Source organism: Pelophylax lessonae, assembly GCF_965119305.1.
Source record: "Pelophylax lessonae genome assembly, chromosome: 4".
Classification (NCBI taxonomy): Eukaryota; Metazoa; Chordata; class Amphibia; order Anura; family Ranidae; genus Pelophylax; species Pelophylax lessonae.
This window is the reverse complement of record NC_138771.1, coordinates 256,047,803-256,064,819: the sequence shown is the minus strand read 5'-3', so window position 1 is coordinate 256,064,819 and position 17,017 is coordinate 256,047,803. Positions and strand designations below refer to the sequence as shown.

Below are 17,017 nucleotides of genomic sequence, written 5' to 3'. Positions count from 1 at the left end.
CAGTATTGAAAGGTCTGGAAAGCACCACAATGCAGTGCCAGAAGGTCACATTCCAAGCTAGCCCCATAATCTTACAGTCTAGCGGGGTCCAAGTACGGACTCCAAAGCTGTTGCTCAGAATATGTTGATCAAGGAAAAGTGCTGTGTAGTGATGAGCTCAAGCAGTGTTTTTTGAAGTTTTGTTTGAGGTTACTAAAGAAAAAAAATATCTACACTGTACAAAGTATCTTGACTAAGGAAAAAAATAAAATAAAAATCTGTAAAAAAGGTTAGCACAAATATAGTAAGACTTATTCTCAGCAGAGCTGAGAAAAAGGTGCCCAACCTTCAAGGACACTGGCATGATAGTTGTAGGTGGAGTTATATAGGGGTTGGCGTAACATTTTTTTTTGTTTGCCGGTGTCCCAACCTCCTGTAGGTAGCAGTATAATCCAGATATCTGAAAATGACTACATTTTTGTGTCTCTCAATGGAGATTAAAGAAAATATATCCGGAAAATTAAGATTTTTCACATGCACAGTACATGTTTTTATATCATATGAGGCGTTTTTAACCACTTAAGCCCCGGAGGATTTGGCTGCTAAAGGACCAGGGGTTTTTTTGCGATTTTTTACTGCGTGACTTTAACGGACAATTGCGCGGTCGTGCGACGCTGTACCTAAACGAATTTGATGTCCTTTTTTTCCCACAAACAGAGCTTTCTTTTGGTGGTATTTGATCACCTGTGCGATTTTTTGATCACGCGCTATAAACAAAAAAAGAGCGTAAATTTTGCAAAAATAACAATATTTTTCACATTTTTTTATATGAAATTCCCCAAAAAAAAATGTAAAAATCAAAATTTTTTAAAATTTTTCGGCCAATTTGTTTTATGCTACCTATGTTTGGTAAAAAAAATCGCAAAAAGCGTATTTTGATTGTTTTGCGCAAAAGTTATCGCGTTTTACTAACAAAGGGAAAGATTTTTGTCATTTTTGGTTTTTTTTTTTTAACGCGTAATGGCGGCGATCTGCGATTTTTTTTTCGGTACTGCGACATTGCGGCGGACAGATCGGACCCTTGACTGACATTTTTGACACTTTTGGGGGTACCAGTGACATTACTGCAGTAATCAGTGCTATACATATGCACTGTTACTGCAAAAATGACACTGGCAGGGAAGGGGTTAACTTTATTGGACAGGGAGGGGTTAAGTGTGTCCTAGGGGCGTGATTCTAACTGTGCAGGGACATTCCTATTGGTGTAAAAGCAAAGATCAACCGTTCTACATAGTAGAACGGACAGATCTTCACTTTTACACAGGGAGAACTGACAGGCAGCTTGTTTACACAAGCCGCTCTGTCTTTCTCCCTTCACAGGAGCGATCGTAGTGTGACTGGCGGACATCGAGTCCGCCGGTCACACGCACTGACTTGTCTGTGAACGAGCCGCGGCGGGCGCGCGCCTCGACGGGCGCGCGCCTCGGCGGGCGCGCGCCCGCCCGCAATAGGCTCGCAAGTCAGTGACAGGCGAGTGACGTACCGATACGTCACTCTGCCTGGCCGGGGCTGACCGCCGCAGTATATAGTCGTGCGGCGGTCGGCAACCGGTTAAGTATATGATTATAATTATCTGTGGCCATATGGTTATAAAAGCAAACACACCATCTTGTAGAATTACAAAACTTAATCTGGGCTTTTAGGTATACTTAGAAACTTAGATAAAATCTAGAACCATCCAACATCGGCATTAGAGAATAAATTGCTACTTTCTGATCTTAGAAGAGGAGTTGGCCCTCTAAAAAAAACTATGTAATTTTCAGTGACATATGAAAGCACTGCTGCCCTTGGCTGTAAATGACGGCTTACTAGGCAGTCAATTACAACGTTTCTCCTGTCATTCAGCAGCCCACTCATCTCTTTGACCTCACTGACATTCAGGTACCAGCTCACCTCCTAGTACCAGTGTAGGCCTGCCAGCATCTGAGGATGACGATGTACAATGTAATGAAGTCCACTTACTTACCCTGCTCAAAATGGAACTGCGAACTGCAGAAGATATGCATATATCACCCCTGCGTTTCTGCAGGATTTGTGGTTAATCTGAGCTTTGAAAGTCAATTAAATGGGGCTGAGGTCTGAAGATGCATGAATTGGGGATGATCTGAGGTTTGAAGGTGCAGAAATTTTGGGCTGATCTGAGGTCTGAAGGTAAAGGAAATAGAGTTGATCTGAGGTCTGAAGATGCATGAATTGGAGCTGATATGAGGTCTGAAGGTGCAGTAATAGGGTCTGATCTGAGGTCTGAAGATGGAGGAAATAGGGCTCATCTGAGGTCTGAAGGTGCATGAATTGGGGCTGATCTGAGGTCTAAAGATGTATGATTAATGGCTGATCTGAAGGTGAATGAACTGAGGTTTATCTGAGGTCTGAAGTTAAAAGAACTACAGCTGATCTGAGGTTTGAAACTGCAGAAATTGAAGAAGATCTGAGGTCTGAAGGCTGGGGAAAGTGGTTTGATCTAAGGTCTGAAGGTGCATGAATAAGGGTTTATATGAGGTTTAAAGGTGCGCGTGTTTGGCTGACCTAAGCTCTGAATGTGCATGGACTGGGGCTCGTTAGTTCCGTAAGTTCATGAATTGGGGCTGATCTGATGTCTGAGGGTGCTTGAATTACAGCTGATCTGAGGAGCAAAGGTGAAGAAATTGAGGCTGATCTAAGGTCAGAAGGTACATAAATTGGGATGATCAGAGGTCTTAAGATGTGGAAATTGAGGCTAATTTGAGGTCTGAAAATAAATGAATGGTGGCTGATCTGAGGTCTGAAGGTGGAGGAACCAGGACTGATGTGAAGTGTTGAAGGTGCTGAAGGTTCATGAAATGGGGCTGATCTGAGCTTCAATGGTGCATGATTTGGGGATGATCTGAGCTCTAAATGTGGATGATTTGATTAAGGTCTGAAAGTGCAGGAATTGTGGCTGATGTGTGGTACAAAGGTGGAGGGATTCGGGCTGCTCTGAGGTCTGAAGATGCAATAACTGGGGTTGACACTTTATGTGGAAAAGACTGATGATTCCTGTCTTAGAATGTAAACTACCAAACAACAGCTCACTGATGTCTGAGAATTAATGTAAAATTCTATATTAAAAAACACAAAATGCTAATTTATAACATTACCTTTCGAAACAATGATTTTCTGTACTCATTCATTTCTCCCACAAGAGCATGGACAAATATATAATAATCAACTCTTCCTTCATTGTTTTCATCCAGAATATCCCATATGGATTCAAACATCTGAAAAATAGCAATTAGCAGTTTAATATTATACAACATAGATGACCATTTCGAGAGGCATTAAAATGGTTTCAATATGGATGTAAACAGTAGCAATAAATGGCAGAGCAGTACATTTATGCATTCTTTAGTCACAATAGCTATAAAAAAACATACAATACCACTTGAAATTCACTAGTGCACGACATAGCAAGTGTTTTTTTTCTCCCAATTTTGGCTTGTGAAAGGATGGGCCATTTTAGAACAGAAAGCATTGTTTGCTTTTTTACAAAGAAGGGGAGCAATTTTTTTAACAGTTTCCAAAATGTCATATAATATTTGCATTCAATTATAGGTATTGCTAATGCAGTGTGCTCCTTATCAATCAGATTTTAAACCCCCACAGAGTCTAATTCTCACAAGCAGTTCTCAAATCTGTTGTATCACTTATGGTCACCATAAAAAGCGACCTTGTCAGTCACTTTAAACATTTAAACATCCTGCTTCAATGCAGAAACCAAAAGCTGTCTTATATTACCCGATAGCCTCTTCTATGCAACACTCTGATTCTTATTTTACAGTTTTAAAGGGCTCTACTTTTCCAGTCTTGGGGTATACCAACATCACTAGAACTAAGTCAAGTCCACCTGGTATATTCCTGCTTACGGAGAGTGCTACTGAGGTGATGTCATGGGTCAGGAACAAGGAGCAGAATGGCACACTAAGGCTGGGCTCACACTGCTGCAATTAAGTCACATCTAGTGTGAACAGAGCCTACTGGGAATTTTAATACTAACAAAAATAGCCAAACACCAGTGGTGCCTGCTCCTATGCAAGGCTTTCACTTTAAAACGGTAAAATGCCTGACAGCTTAGCTTTAATGGAATTTCCTCAATGTGCCTAATTACAAAGAATGCAACCCACATAGAAAATGGATGTTCAGACATTCATGGCACAGTCAGTTATAGAGATCAGTAATGTGATGTCATTCCAATATACTGGATACCAACTACTGTATACCATACCCTATACCATGTCCAATCAATCATAAAATCTGCAAACTAAATTATACAATAACCTGAATCAGCAATTAGGTGATAAAATGGATAGGATAAAAACATCACTTTTATCATTAAATACTAATATTTTGAGGTCTAAATACATGCTCGTATTTGTCATTAAAATTATTTCTCAGGATAACAAATTCATCAAGGGTGCATATTATTGATTTGAATAACCAGGTTTGGCAGATAAGTAATTTCAGATGTTTACGACACGGCACACTGCAATGGAATTCCTTAGGCGTATTTTTATAATTGGCTACTAAACGTTTTTACACTTTTTCTAGAGCTTTACTTATACAATATTTAATTAAAATGATCAAATTCCAGATGGAGTGTTTAACTTAATATACAATATAAAAACAATTATTATAGAAATATTTTGAAATTGAAAAAATTGTATAAATCCTCGTTTACACCGGCATACTTAAGCGTACACCTGTGTAAAAGAGATGCACAGGTGTTAAATGCATTCAAAGGCAGTCCCATTCATGTCACATACATATCCGTGTATGTAAAGACGCATGCCCCAAAACTGACACACGGTCTGCGTTTGGGGACATGCACCCCCACCCACACCCACAGAAATATCAAATTGGGGGCAGTGGCTATGTCTGTGCAGCCATTGTATCCCAACTAATATGAATCGGACTGCCTGGAATGGAGATGTGGGCAAACATGGCCCATTGCACAGGAATATGCTTAGGCTCTGTTTACACCTGAGCGACTTAAGGCGTATCTATTTTAGACTTTTTTGAGCATTTTTGGACATGTATTACAAGCATTTTACAGATTCAGGTGTTTTTATATAGCCAATAGAAAGCTCTATGGGGAGGAGATGGGGAGGAAATTAGGGGTGTAGAGCTGCTTTTTGAGCAGAAAACGGGCGGCAAAATGCTCGTAAAACCCTCAAGTCATACGTTTTCAGCTTTTAAATTTTTGAGCGACAGATGTTTTGCTTCAGGTGACAGCTGTACCGTAACTAGGGGCCATTGTAATGAATGGGATTTGGCTTGTTGAACATTTTAGAGCTTTAAGCAGAAAATCACTCAGGTATGAACGTGCATTAATTTTTCATGGTCACTGATGCAAATTTTTTCATTTGCATATTAGTTGGCAGGAGGATCATGACCATTTACCCCATAAAAATTTGAGATTTGCTATTTAGATTGAGTAAAAGGTTGACAGTTGTTTGGTAGAAACTTCATGATGCTATTTTGATCACATGAGATAAGTATGATGGCAGCAGCAAAGCTGGCCTTTCGCAAAAATTGCTGGCAGTTCTGCAGTATTGCTCCAAATACTGTATATAGCAGTAGGACCAGGACTGGATTTACACTTCTATTTCCCCTAGGCCAGCTACCTCAATGCTCCCTTCCCCCAGCACAAACATCATACAGACCTGAAATTAATTTAAAAAGACACATTCTGAGGAAATGACCCATAAAGTATAACTAAAGACAAAACTTTTTTTTTAGTTTTTGATAGAGTGGAGATTTATTAGAACACCTGTCAGTTTTTATTGCTGTCTGTGCCCCTGTTAGGGAGATTCTGCCTCTCTATTTGTCCTGTTTATTATCATTAAAAGCGAATGTAAAAGAAAATCCCAAATTTTGGGTTATCCCCAGAAATGTACTAGAGGGGAAGTCTTCCAATGGTGAGCTAGGGGGGGGGGGATCCCTAAGGAATTCCATTAATTTGCAGGGACTTCCTCTCACTTCCTGTGTGGCAGGAAGTGAAGGGAAATCTCTGAAATGGGACACAGATGGGTAAACAAAAAAAATCTAACAAGGGTTATAACTCTCACTTGCTCTATCCAAAAATGAAAAAAACAAAATGTTGCCTATAGTTCTACTTTAGGTTTACACAGTACAAAGACAAAGATCCCTTACCCCATCATGGCCACTTTCTCTGAAGGTGGAATCAAAGGGATAGCTGGAGTTCTGCCAGGGAGCCCCTCATGAAAATTTGGTCCCCCAGGTTACCCAACTGGTAGGTAATGATTACTACCTAGAGAGCTGAAGAACTAGCTGTGTTGAGCAAGGACTAGGTAGTGCTGATAGTAAGACAAGCAGTCAAACTGTCTCGGAAGCTGCAATGGTGGTGAGGTATGCTGAAAGGAGTGAGGTGGACAAAGAACTGTAGCAAAATTGGACTGATAGTGAACTATATTGTAGCAGACTGGACTGATGGTGGACTGGACTTTAGCAGACTAGACAGCAAAGGACTGGCTCATAATAGATTGCATTGTAATGAACTGGACTGAAGCAAACTGGACTATAGTAGTAGATTGTACAGTAGTGGACTGGACGGATGCAGACTTGACTGCAGCTGGTTGTACTATAGTGGACTGGACTGTAGCAAACTGAATTGCAGTGAGTGAGCTTCAGAAGACTGGATGTAGGGACTAGACTGTAGCAGACTGGACCATAGTAACTGGACTGCAGCAGACTGGCCCATAGTGACTGGACTGCAGCAGACTGGGCAGTGGTGACTGGACTGTGTCAAACTGTACTCAGAAACAGGAAACTTAGTAGCATAGGCAACAGAGAGAGACTGGCACTATTTATGACTCAATGCTCCACAGTCAGTCCCACTTGAATTTAAATAGATGTCAAGGTGATGTGACGAGTCCGGAAGTGCCAGGGCTGGAATGAGGCACTTATGTAACTGTGACATTAATAACTTTGGCATGATCATAATTATATCCAGAAACACTGTACTGACACAGCCAGAAACATGATCACTAACACAACCAGTACTTTAGTAACAAAGATGTCAGACACAATCAGTACCATAGTGACATAGCCAGGAACATGTAAGACACAATCAATACCATAGTGACATACTGTAGTGGCACAGCCAAAAACATGTCTGCAGACACATTCAGTACTGTAGTGACACAGCCAGAAATATGTCCACAAACACAACCAGTACTGTAATAACATGTCAAAAAAATGTCAGCCAGAAGAATGTCCACAGACACAATCAGTACTTTAACCACTTCTCACAAACTGACGGTCGGCTTGAAGAAGTGGTTGTACCTAGTACCATTTTTTAGAGCCGGCAGTGTGCTTTAAGGAGATATCAACCGATGCAGCTCAGCAGCCGCTCAGTCGTTATCACAGTAAGCAGAAGGGGATGTACCTTCAGCGGCTCTGCCCGGGTGTGCTGTCCCACTGGGTGACCCAAGCAACCAGCTGGCACGTTGTAGTCAAGCCAGATTCAGCTTCAAATGGGTCTCCGATCATGTAACCTGCCAATGACGATGATTTAAAAAAAACTGGCAGTATTCAAAAATGCAGATTTCTTGTAAACTTGTAAACAACATGTGTCAGAAATAGGTTTGTCCTTAAGTGGTTAATTACACAGCTAAAAACATATCTACAGGTACAATCGGTGCCACAATGGCACAACAAGAAGCATGTCCACAGACACAACCATAAAAAAGCATGCATGCAACAACCTGTGTGTGACCTATGATGTTTTGGTGGCACATTAGTTGCTACATGCATTTTTAAGTCTAGACCTATTACAAAATTTGGCATACTACAGTAAAAATAATTAAATAAATGCCCACATGTTCTGAGTTCATACATCCTGTTTTTCACTGTAAAACAGAGAAATAAATTACAATAAAACAATGCTAATGAGCAGAATCATTATTGTAATATTATAATAACCATATATTATATTTGTTTTTTAACTACAGACCTCAGCCCAGCAGTCGAGCAGCTCAGCAGAAGGAAGGAAGCCCAGTTTTCTTAGTGAAGAATCAGTGTCCCAAGCCCCTGGCGTCACCTGCAGTCTGTTTAGGAAACACCCCTTCTGTGCCCCAGCAGCATTATTGTTAGTACATGCTAGGGGTTAAAGAAGCATACAAGGGAAAGCCAAGTCAGCCACAGCTGGCAGTGGGCGTCACCGGGGGTTATTACCAGTGCATGCCAGGGGTGAAGGAAGAAGGCCTAGCAGCTGTTGCAGGCAGTGGGCTATTAAGTATAGTGAAGCATAAGCCCCTGAAATATTGTAAATTTAAAGGTGAACCTCCAGATAATAAAAAATGCACATGTATTATACTTTTTATTCCTTTTTATCAGTATTAAAAAATAAAAAATATATATAATTTTAGCTATATTTCTGCTTATCCTGTAGGTGTTTTGGGACTTTCCCTGAGACTTGACACTATAATGTGTTAGCCTCTATTTACCACTTTTAATTTTCTTCTAAAAAATGTAATTCAAAAACATAAATGTCATCAAAATGTGTAATCTCTATTTTTCCACATGAAATAAACATTTCATGTTCATTTGAAAGATGTATTTTACACAAATTGTTATGATCTTCTATAAGACCCAGCTTCAGTTCCATTTAGATAGATTGTTTTTTGGTAAACTCACTTTCCTCCTGATAATATGCCATGTATTTTGTCCTAATTTATTCATATTGTAATGTTATATGAATATCCTGTACATAAATATTAGATGAGTTTCCTGTCATATTGTACATGTACTGTGTACTGATGCAGAATTGAACTCAACTTTCCAAAAATGACACATTTGTAGGCTACTGTGACACTAACAATCAATGGAAAGCATTGTAATGCAGTAAAGGAATCCTCACCATCTGCATAATAGTAACAAATACATTTTTGCTATGAAAGCAACACTTACTTTTTCAGACATATCCAAGTGGTAGGTTTTCAGAGCCTGTCTGTATTCTGCTTTCCCTAAGCATCCGCTTCCATTCTTGTCAAGTTGTCGGAAGTGCTTCCCCAAACCTGTTAGAGTTCGAACACTTCTGTTCTTCAACTTTTCTTTCATCGCATCTATAAAAGATTAACTCATATTCAGGTCATAAATAATTTCTTTTAAACTCTGTATCAATGAAAACCACAACACTTTACAAAGAGAATGTGAAGTCAGGCAATGACACAGTATTGCAACAGTACAGCAAAATGGAAAACTTTTTTTAACAAATGAAGGTCAATTGTGATGGCAAAGACTGAACATTGATCACATACCTTGTACTGCTAAAAGAATGCTTTCGTCATCCTGCCAGTGAATGCCAGGTTCACCCTTTTTTTCTTCAAACATGACCCTGGAAACACAAGTGGGAACATCATTATGTCAGGTGCTTTGGGTATCTCACACAGATGTCATCTGGGAGGCTGCCAAAAGAAATTGTCCAGGCACATCCAACTGGCAGAAAGCCCCAGGAAACATTCAGAGCAAACTAGACAGATTATACAGTGGGTATAGGAAAGAATGAACCCGCTTTAAAAAAAAAATCACATTTTGTTGCTTTGCAGTCTAAAATGAAGACACACAGTTTTTATGTTTTATCCAGCTGTACATACTCAGTGCAACAAGTAAAAGATATAACACCAACATGTCAGGGGGAAAGAAAATCACTGAGTTGAAAAAAGGATCACCCCTTCTAAAAATGACTTGTAAACTCAATCAGGTGTAGCTAATCCCCTTCTCAATGGGACACAAAGCCATTTTACTTTCAACTGTGATCAGCTGAGGTCATTTTGATTAGCTCAGCATGAAAAGAGCTTACCGGGAGCATTTCAGTCCCTGGTAGTGCAACTAAAGCAAACAATCAACTATGGGTGGCAGGGCACTGTCAAAAGATCTCTGGGATAAAGTTGTGGACAGGCACAAGTCAGAAGATGGATACAAAAACATTTTTAAAGGTTTTATCAATTCCTGGAAGCACAGTGAAGTCTATTATTAAGAAGTGGAAGGTATCACAGTGAAGTCTATTATTAAGAAGTGGATGGTATTTGGTACAACACAGACCCTCCCTGGATCAGAACACTGCTCCAAATGAGATGAAAGAACCAGGACAGGAGGAAACTGGTCAGAGAGGCTACCAAGAGGCCTTCAGCAACTCTGAAGCAGTTGCAGGAATTTATGACAAAGAGTGGTCATTGTGTGCATGGGACAACAATATCACAAATTCCCCACAAATGTGGCTTGTATAGGAGGGTTGCAAGAAAAAAGACTCCTCAAGATAGGCCACATGCAGTCATGACTCAGTTTTGCCAAAACGCACCTTGAAGATTCTGAGGCCACATGGAAAAATGTGTTATGGTTAGATGAGACTAACATGTAATTATTTGGCCTCGACACCAAATGATATGTCTAGTGGAAATCCAATACAGCTCACCATCCAAATAACACCATTCCTACAGTAAAGCACTGAGGTGGTAATATCCTGTTATGGGGGTGTTTCTCTGCAGCAGGGACTGGAGTACTTGTTGGGATAGAAGGAAAAATTAATGGACTATCAAATTTAACTGAATTTGAATAGTTCTGCTAAAAAGAGCTAGTAAATATTGCAGTCTAGATATGCAAAGTCAGTAGACATATTCCAATAGACTAAAGGCTGTAATTAAAGCAAAAGGTGGTTCAACAAAATACTGACACAAGGGGGGTGATCCTTTTCCAAACTCAGTGATTCTGTTTTAGAATTTTTTTTTATTTTTTTTCTCACATGTTGGTGTTATATCTTTTACTTGGATGTTATGAGTAAATAAAGTCAGATAAAACAAAAACTGTGTGTATTTAATTCAGGCTGCAAAGCAACAAAATTTGGTTACTTTAAGACCCGGTTCACACTCATGCGAGTGCCGGGTTCGCATGTAATGTCGGAGCGCACTGCTCCGACATTACATGCGATCAGCTGTGCGGTGCGAGTTTAGCCATACAGTTTGTATGGCTAAATTCGCATCGCACCCGGTGCAAACACGCACAGGAGGCATTTTTGCAGCCGCATCAGGATCGGATCGCACAGCGGTTCACACTTGTGCGATCCCATCCTGTGCGAACTGCACGATCGCACTGCGATATGCGATCAAACTGGGGGTGTCGTTAAGATTACATTGACACCCCCAGCGTATCGCATATGGCAGTGTGAACTGCCGGGGGTGCGTGTGCGATGCGGGAAAAGGCTGCGAATTCGCAGCCTTCCCGCATCGCAATAGTGTGACCCGAGCCTAAAAAAACTTCACAGGGAAAGTCCCAAAGCAATCTATTGCTAGTCATAGACTTTAAAAGTGTAAAAAAAAAAAACATATAACAAATATTTATATATAAAAAAAAAAAAAAAAAACGTATAATGATTATAGAAAAAAAAAAGAAGAAGACAGGATAGGCTAAGTACTGTACCACCAGTACAAACTTAAAAATCTAAATTGCCAACGACGAGTACTTTCTAAATTGCTTGTTATCCCCTAGAATGGCACTAAATGCTCTGATCCTTGCCAATGTATTATATCAAATGCTTGATGACAACAACAGCTCTGGGTGGAATGGCAGCTCCTAGCAGCAGATTTCAATTGTAGAAGCAGACAGTTAAGGAAATAAATGCCTATCCTAACACATTTACAACTTTTCTCTCATGTTATTAAGCCAGTAAATAATTTGTGGCATATGCCTTTATTCATTGCAATAAATGAGATTGTATTATATATGTCATGTATTTTACAGAACATTTAAGGTAGGGAGCCTAAATCTTATTTGTGAATTCGGTGTCTATTTGTATATACTATGTAAATCATTGTTTAAATCAAGGTAAAAAATGATTCTGTCTATATAACATTGCTTTTAACATTGATCTCCTGAGCACTTAGGTCTTAGGCTGTCAGTATTGCACATTATAATTTAGTACTAAAGTCTGTTTATATCTAGGTTTAGCCATTGAGCCTTCCAAGTTCTAGTAATTAGAGATGTAATTAAATTAATTATGCAGGTGCTTTGAAAACAGGGAACCAATATTATTTGCCATATTCTAAAAATGGAACCAGAACTTATGAATGTGAGTGGAGAAAATAACATTAAAGACACGTGTAATGCTATGATTCAACATTATCTACACAGCTTGAATGTTCTGGTCAATGTTCCATTAACAGAAGAAACTAAAGTAATGCAAGTAGCACATGAGGGTGGGGTGTATGGGGTTTTCTAAGTGTACTTACCATTTGTCAGTGTAGTGCCCTGTCAGTGCTAAAAATAAGGCATTTTCTACTAAAACCAAAGTAAACCCCATATATCTTTATTAAGTCGTTTTTATTAAAAAATTTCAATTTTTAAAACCTATTTATTTTTCTTAGTACTGTCTTTTCTATCAATCAAGGAATAGAGATAGTATGTGAATAAGAGACAATCAAGAAAGATAAGAGAAAATATTGTAATGCCAAAGAAGAGAGAATCAATCATTTAAATGTTGTACTTAATAGATATTTGGTAACTTTAGAAAGCCAATTTCAGTGGACTAATCAATACTGTATAAACAGGATTTGTAGAAAACTTAAAGAAACCCTGTCAGCTTAAAAAAATATCCAGAATTAAGTTTCCTGCAAGAGAAAAAAATAGTCTCCTACCTCCCCTCCATTCCAGAGCTGGAGCCTGCTCCAGTGTCTTTAGCATTTGTCACTTCTAGAAGTGTGAGATGCCTGTGCCCTCCACCTCGCATCGTGGTTCCATTCTCCAACCCCTTTGCCACTGCAAGATTTAAGAGTGATGTAGGGATTGCAGGAAAAAACCAAAGTGGGACCAGCAGGGGTATGGGCATCTGACACTCCATGTATTCATTTCTAAAATCGAATTAGTGCAGGTCAGTCCCAACACACAATGTGTAAATTTTACACAACTATGACCCTATAAAACAAACTGCTTAGATGCTATAGGTGTATATTGACAGATCTGTAACAAAGCATTCAGAAGGCAAACTACATGAACTACCAACAGACAACAGTTACATCTCAAAGGAAATTTTAGAGAACATTAAATAGTACCATCTGTATTGTCACAATGTATTACTGGTGTCAAACATGGACACTTAATAAAGATAATGTAAACGAGTTACCAGCACATGAGATATAATGTCTCGATAAAACTGTCAACAAAACAAACGTAGCACTGTCCCTGTAGGGCTTGCTGTGTAATGACTTATTGTTACCTGCAGAAAGTCACTAGGGGGTTTTTTCACACATCCATCCTTACTCCCATTTGCTCGTTACTCAATACACAATCCAGAGAACTCTGTTTTTTATTTATTGTGGAACTTGGATTGGAAAAGGGAACAGTTGGATACTCCAACGGAACTATTCACAGTGGGTGAGGACAACTCTCACTCAGCCTCACCCGGTTATTTGTGGAAGCAGACACACTGCTTTAACCATATTGGCACTTGTATGGAAGAATGACGTTTTCTTGCTCTCTTCAGCAGCAGACTTATTGCAACTACTTTATCTTCAGGACACTCTCTAGCATCCCCTTGACTGACATCCATCCACTGACTCTTCTAGCTGAAGGGATGGCCCTCTCAGGACAGGCCCAATGACACAGATCTGTACTCACTCTAGGCAGAATCAGATCCTTTCCAGTGTCTCAATTCCAATCAGCTCTGCAGGACATCTAGGTTCAGCTCCTCTCTGACTCAGGCCCTCAGGTCGACCACCTGAGGCCGCATGTCATTTTTGTATCCTATACTTCTCACACTTTTTGAAATGATGGGGTTGATTGACTAAACACAAGTAGTCTGTTCATTTTGCAAGGAAATTAAAACATTTTCCTTAGTGAATGAGGTGAAATTCTGCTGACTTCTATCATCCAATCATATGCAGGTGAAATACTGTTGTTTTTTTATTTTTTGCTTTTTTTTTTTGTTTGTTTTTCTTCTTGCACATAAATGCAAAGTGAATTTTTACCACATTCACTAAGCTAAGGGAAAAACAACATGATCCTGAAGGATCCTAAAATTTTATGTCCCTGTAAGCAAGGGCATAAGTCAACAACTAAGGCCTCTTTCACACGGGTGCACCGCCCGACGGGGTCCGTTCTGCTCAGCGGGGCATCGATTCACCGATCCCCGCTGAGCAGGCGGATGACAGCTCCCTCTCTGCTCTGTGTGCGGAGACGGAGCTGTCAGATCCCAACTTTCCTCTATAGGGAGATCGGATGAGAACGGACCGCCTGTCCATTCTCATCCGATCCGATCCTCCAGACGGATGGAAAATAGTGTTTCCATCCGTCCGGATTTCACGGACAAGATCGGATCGGAGAGCAGCGGGTGTCAGCGCACATGTCTCTGCTGACATCCGCTGCCTCATAGGGATGCATGGAGCATCCGATCAGGCCCGCCTGAAAAACTGACAGGCGGATCAGATCGGTTCGCCCGTGTGAAAAGGGCCTTACCTGCAAGTCTGGAATTGAACTAGTTGCAATAAGTACTTTCACTGCATGTTAGTAGTAATCACTTAACTACACTACAACTCACTTTTAGTAATTTACTCCCTAAAAGTCTATTTCTACTGATTACATGAAAATGTGCAGCATGGCTTATGCAAGTACAGAAATCCATCTCAACAAATTAGAAATAATCTCTTAAGTGACTTCAATATATTTAACTGAAATCTGATTAGCTGCTATGGGTTACAGCACTCTATATTTCCGTATTAAATAAGCCAGATGGTATTACATTTTGATGCAAGGAAGCTTTACATTGCATTAATTTATTAGAGATTAAATCTGCTGAACTTTGAAAAATTACCCAGCAACCTTGAAAATCAATGTCAAAATCTATCTATCTATCTATCTATCTATCTATCTATCTATCTATCTATCTATCTATCTATCTATCTATCTATCTATCTATCTATCTATCTATCTATCTATCTATCTATCTATCTATCTATCTATCTATCTATCTATCTATCTATCTATCTATCTATCTATCTATCGTTTTGTTATTCATTTAATACAATATTATTTTATTTTTTTTACCTCAAGGACTTCATTGCTCCCTCATCAATTGCTGTGATCCGTATGGTAAGTATAGCATTTTTCTTTAGGCTTTCCGAAAGACTTTGATGATCCACTGTGAGAAAAGTGAGGTTTGCTCCCTGCAAAGAACAGATTTACATAGTATTATGAGCAATACATATTTATTCAACTTTGATAAACAATAATTCAGTGTGCATTATTACATCAAAAACATTATTAGAATTTATCTTTCAAATCTCACTAATTTAGCCCAAACTTTTTTTTTTTTCTTATGGTCTAGAAGTAGTGAAGAGCTAGAACTTCTGTCTGATTTTAATTGCTTTCTGTGTCTTCTTTCACCTCACCTGGAGACCTGTGTCATCACAGGGGCAGAAAGTGGGGGAATTTCACCAGCAGGGAAGAAGACAGTAATAGCTTGACAAAGGTTCTAATCTTTCTCAACGAATGTTGATATTGTTGTCGGAGTCCCCAGTGAATAGATTCCTTTCCTTTTCTGTCTCAGCAACCACTCTCACTAGGACGGGATGTGAGGGAGTTACTCCCAGCAGGGACACAGACAGCAATTATAACAGACACAAGCCCTAGTCCTTTCCCATAATGTGTAACAAGATGAGAAAATATATAGTTTTGGTTGTAGTTCCATCTTAACCTCATTTACTGAGCTCCATTCTGTCAGATTTACAGTTGTCAAGTTTGAATAAATGTTTTCCTGTGGAATAAATAATGATGGTAATACTAGGAAACCAGGAGTTTAAGACCTGATTCACATTTGTGTTAGTACGATAACTTGTATTTTCATTTGGATTTCTACATCGGCTCACACATGTGATTGTGTAACATACTGTGTACTAACGCATTTTTGAAAGGCATATAAAAGTGTATGTTACCCTAATTATTTTTTTCTGTGCATGCTCTCACATGTGTATTTTATAAATCATAGAGGTTGATTTACTAAAGGCAAATATACCGTGCACTGCAAGTGCAGTTGCTCTAGATTTGATGAGAAGCTCTAAAATGAGGTAAGGCTCTGCTGATTTCTATCCTCCAATCAGGTGCAAGCAAAAATGCTTTTTTAGATTTTTGAATTTCTTTTTTTTTTTTTATTTAGTATTCTTTGCAAAGTGAAGCGTTATCCAATTTATTAAACTCTGGTGCAAGTGCACTTGCAGTGCACAGTATATTTGCCTTTAGTAAATTAACCCCATAGTCTCTTATCAGTTTTATATACTTATTCCATCTGAACCTGGTAGATCCTGCCAGTCACCTTGTTCTAAATTGTCCACACAAATCACATAAGTTGTGTGGTCAGTTTTCATCCTTTGGCTGACCATTCAGAGGTTACAGGACACTGTTCAGAGACACAGCATGCCTGTATATGGGTAGTTTGTTCAGGCTACATCCCCCCCAATAATCATTGCTTGAATCTGGCACACACTCCCTCATAATCACAGCCTGCCTTTTGAACACACCCCCTGCTGAAGCACAGCCTGCATCTTGCCACAGGCTGTACAGACTATAGAATACGGGATATGGGCACACTGTGTGTCTGCACAGGATCCTGTACATCCCATCCACTGGGAAGAAGAGATGCATAGTCACATAAGAGAACATTTTTAAAGCAGAGTTCCAGCTTCTTTTTTTTTTTATTTTACGCCCCCGTGATGTTTGCACCTAATGCTATACTAAACAGTATTAGTAGGAAATGTAGGTTTTCTAAAAAAAAATTAACAAAAAACTCACTATGCTGTCCCCAGCGAGTGCGTTCCCATCTTCAGTGTGGGCATCTGCAGCCCACTGGCAGCTACTTCCAGGATACAGAACGGCTGGCTACCCAGTATGCACCTCGCGCATGCGCATAAAGTACAAAGCTACAAGCAATGGATGTGCATCGACTCCTGGGATTGATGAC

General features: G+C 39.5%; 1 protein-coding gene across 1 annotated transcript in view; it reads right to left on the bottom strand.

The window, feature by feature from the left end:
• CAPS2 (calcyphosine 2) overlaps positions 1–17,017 on the bottom strand; it is a 157,936-nt gene that overhangs the window by 9,626 nt on the left and 131,293 nt on the right. Inside the window, exons 13-16 of the mRNA XM_082255905.1 lie at positions 15,109–15,227; positions 9,336–9,412; positions 8,986–9,140; positions 3,156–3,275 (exon numbers count right to left, since the gene is read on the bottom strand). Coding sequence (XP_082112031.1) covers positions 3,156–3,275; positions 8,986–9,140; positions 9,336–9,412; positions 15,109–15,227 — 471 coding nt within the window. The remainder of the gene's footprint in view (positions 1–3,155; positions 3,276–8,985; positions 9,141–9,335; positions 9,413–15,108; positions 15,228–17,017) is intronic.